This window comes from Elephantulus edwardii, unplaced genomic scaffold, assembly GCF_000299155.1.
Source record: "Elephantulus edwardii isolate Elephantulus edwardi_28Jun2011 unplaced genomic scaffold, EleEdw1.0 scaffold00103, whole genome shotgun sequence".
Taxonomy (NCBI): domain Eukaryota; kingdom Metazoa; phylum Chordata; class Mammalia; order Macroscelidea; family Macroscelididae; genus Elephantulus; species Elephantulus edwardii.
The window spans coordinates 7,814,252-7,815,404 of record NW_006399853.1 but is presented as its reverse complement, the minus strand read 5'-3'; the positions used below and the strand labels follow the sequence as shown (position 1 = coordinate 7,815,404).

General features: G+C 43.6%; 1 protein-coding gene across 1 annotated transcript in view; it reads right to left on the bottom strand.

The window, feature by feature from the left end:
* Nucleotides 1–256: 256 nt before the first annotated feature.
* The window catches only part of LOC102861897 (mucin-2-like), a 30,892-nt gene continuing 29,995 nt past the window's right edge, over nucleotides 257–1,153 (bottom strand). Inside the window, exon 5 of the mRNA XM_006891759.1 lies at nucleotides 257–1,029. Coding sequence (XP_006891821.1) covers nucleotides 257–1,029 — 773 coding nt within the window. The remainder of the gene's footprint in view (nucleotides 1,030–1,153) is intronic.

Genomic DNA, 1,153 nt, shown 5'->3' with positions numbered 1-1,153 from the left:
GTAAGAGTGGTGGTTTCTGCTGTGGTTATGGGTTTAGTTGTTACAGTGCTTGTGGTGGTAGGTCAACCCGTAGTGGTGGATGCTGCTGTGGTACTGGTTTCAGTTGTAGTTGTGGAGGCAGTAGTAGTAGTAGATTCTTTTGTGGACATGATGCTTGTTTCACTAGTTGTAGATTCAGCTGTAGTAGTCAGTGGTATAGTTGTTGTAAGTCCACTTATAAGAGTGGTGGCTTCTGCAGTGGTTGTGGGTTCTGTTGTTACATTGCGTGTGGTTGCGTTGTTGAGGGTTCACTTGCAGTAGTAGTAGAGGTCATTTCTGTGGTAGTGGCTTCAGTTGTAGGCATGGAGGCTGATGTAGAAGTAGATTCAGTAGTTGAGGTGATAGTTGTTTCACTAGTTGTAGATTCAGCTATAGAAGTGAGTGGTATAGTTGTAGATTCAGTTGTAGGAGTAGTGGCTTCTGCTGTAGCTGTGGATTCTGTTGTTACAGTGCTTGTGGTTACTGTGGTGGTAGGTTCAGCTGTAATAGATTGTACTGATGTAGTTGTGGGGGCTGAAGTAGTAGTTGATTCCGTGGTTAATGTAATGGGTTCACTATTTGTTGATTCAGCCATTGCAGTGGTGGTTACAGTTGTTGTGGCATTGGTTGTAATAGTGGTAGATTCCTCAGTCATTGTAGGTTCAGTTGTTACAGTACTAGTGGTTGCTGTGGTGGCAGGTTCAGTTGTAGTGGTAGATGCTGCTGTGGTGGGTGCTATAGAGTCACCAGTCGATGTACTGGTTGTTTCAATATTTGTAGACTCAGCTGTAGTAGTCACTGGTATAGTTGTCGTGGGTTCATTTGTAGGACTGGAGGCTTCTGTTGTAACTGTGGATTCTGTTGTTACAGTGCTTGTGGTTGCTGTGGTGGTAGGTTCACCTGTAGTGGTCGATGCTACTGTGGTACTGGTTTCAGTTGTAGTTGTAGAGGTAGCTGTAGTAGTAGATTCCATTGTGGACATGATGGTTGCTTCATTAGTTATAGATTCAGCTTTAGTAGTGAGTGATACCGATGTAGATTCAGTTGTAGGAGTAGTGGCTTCTTCTATTACTGTGGGTTCTGTTGTTACAGTGCTTGTGGTTGCTGTGGTGGTAGGTTCAGTTATAATAGTAGA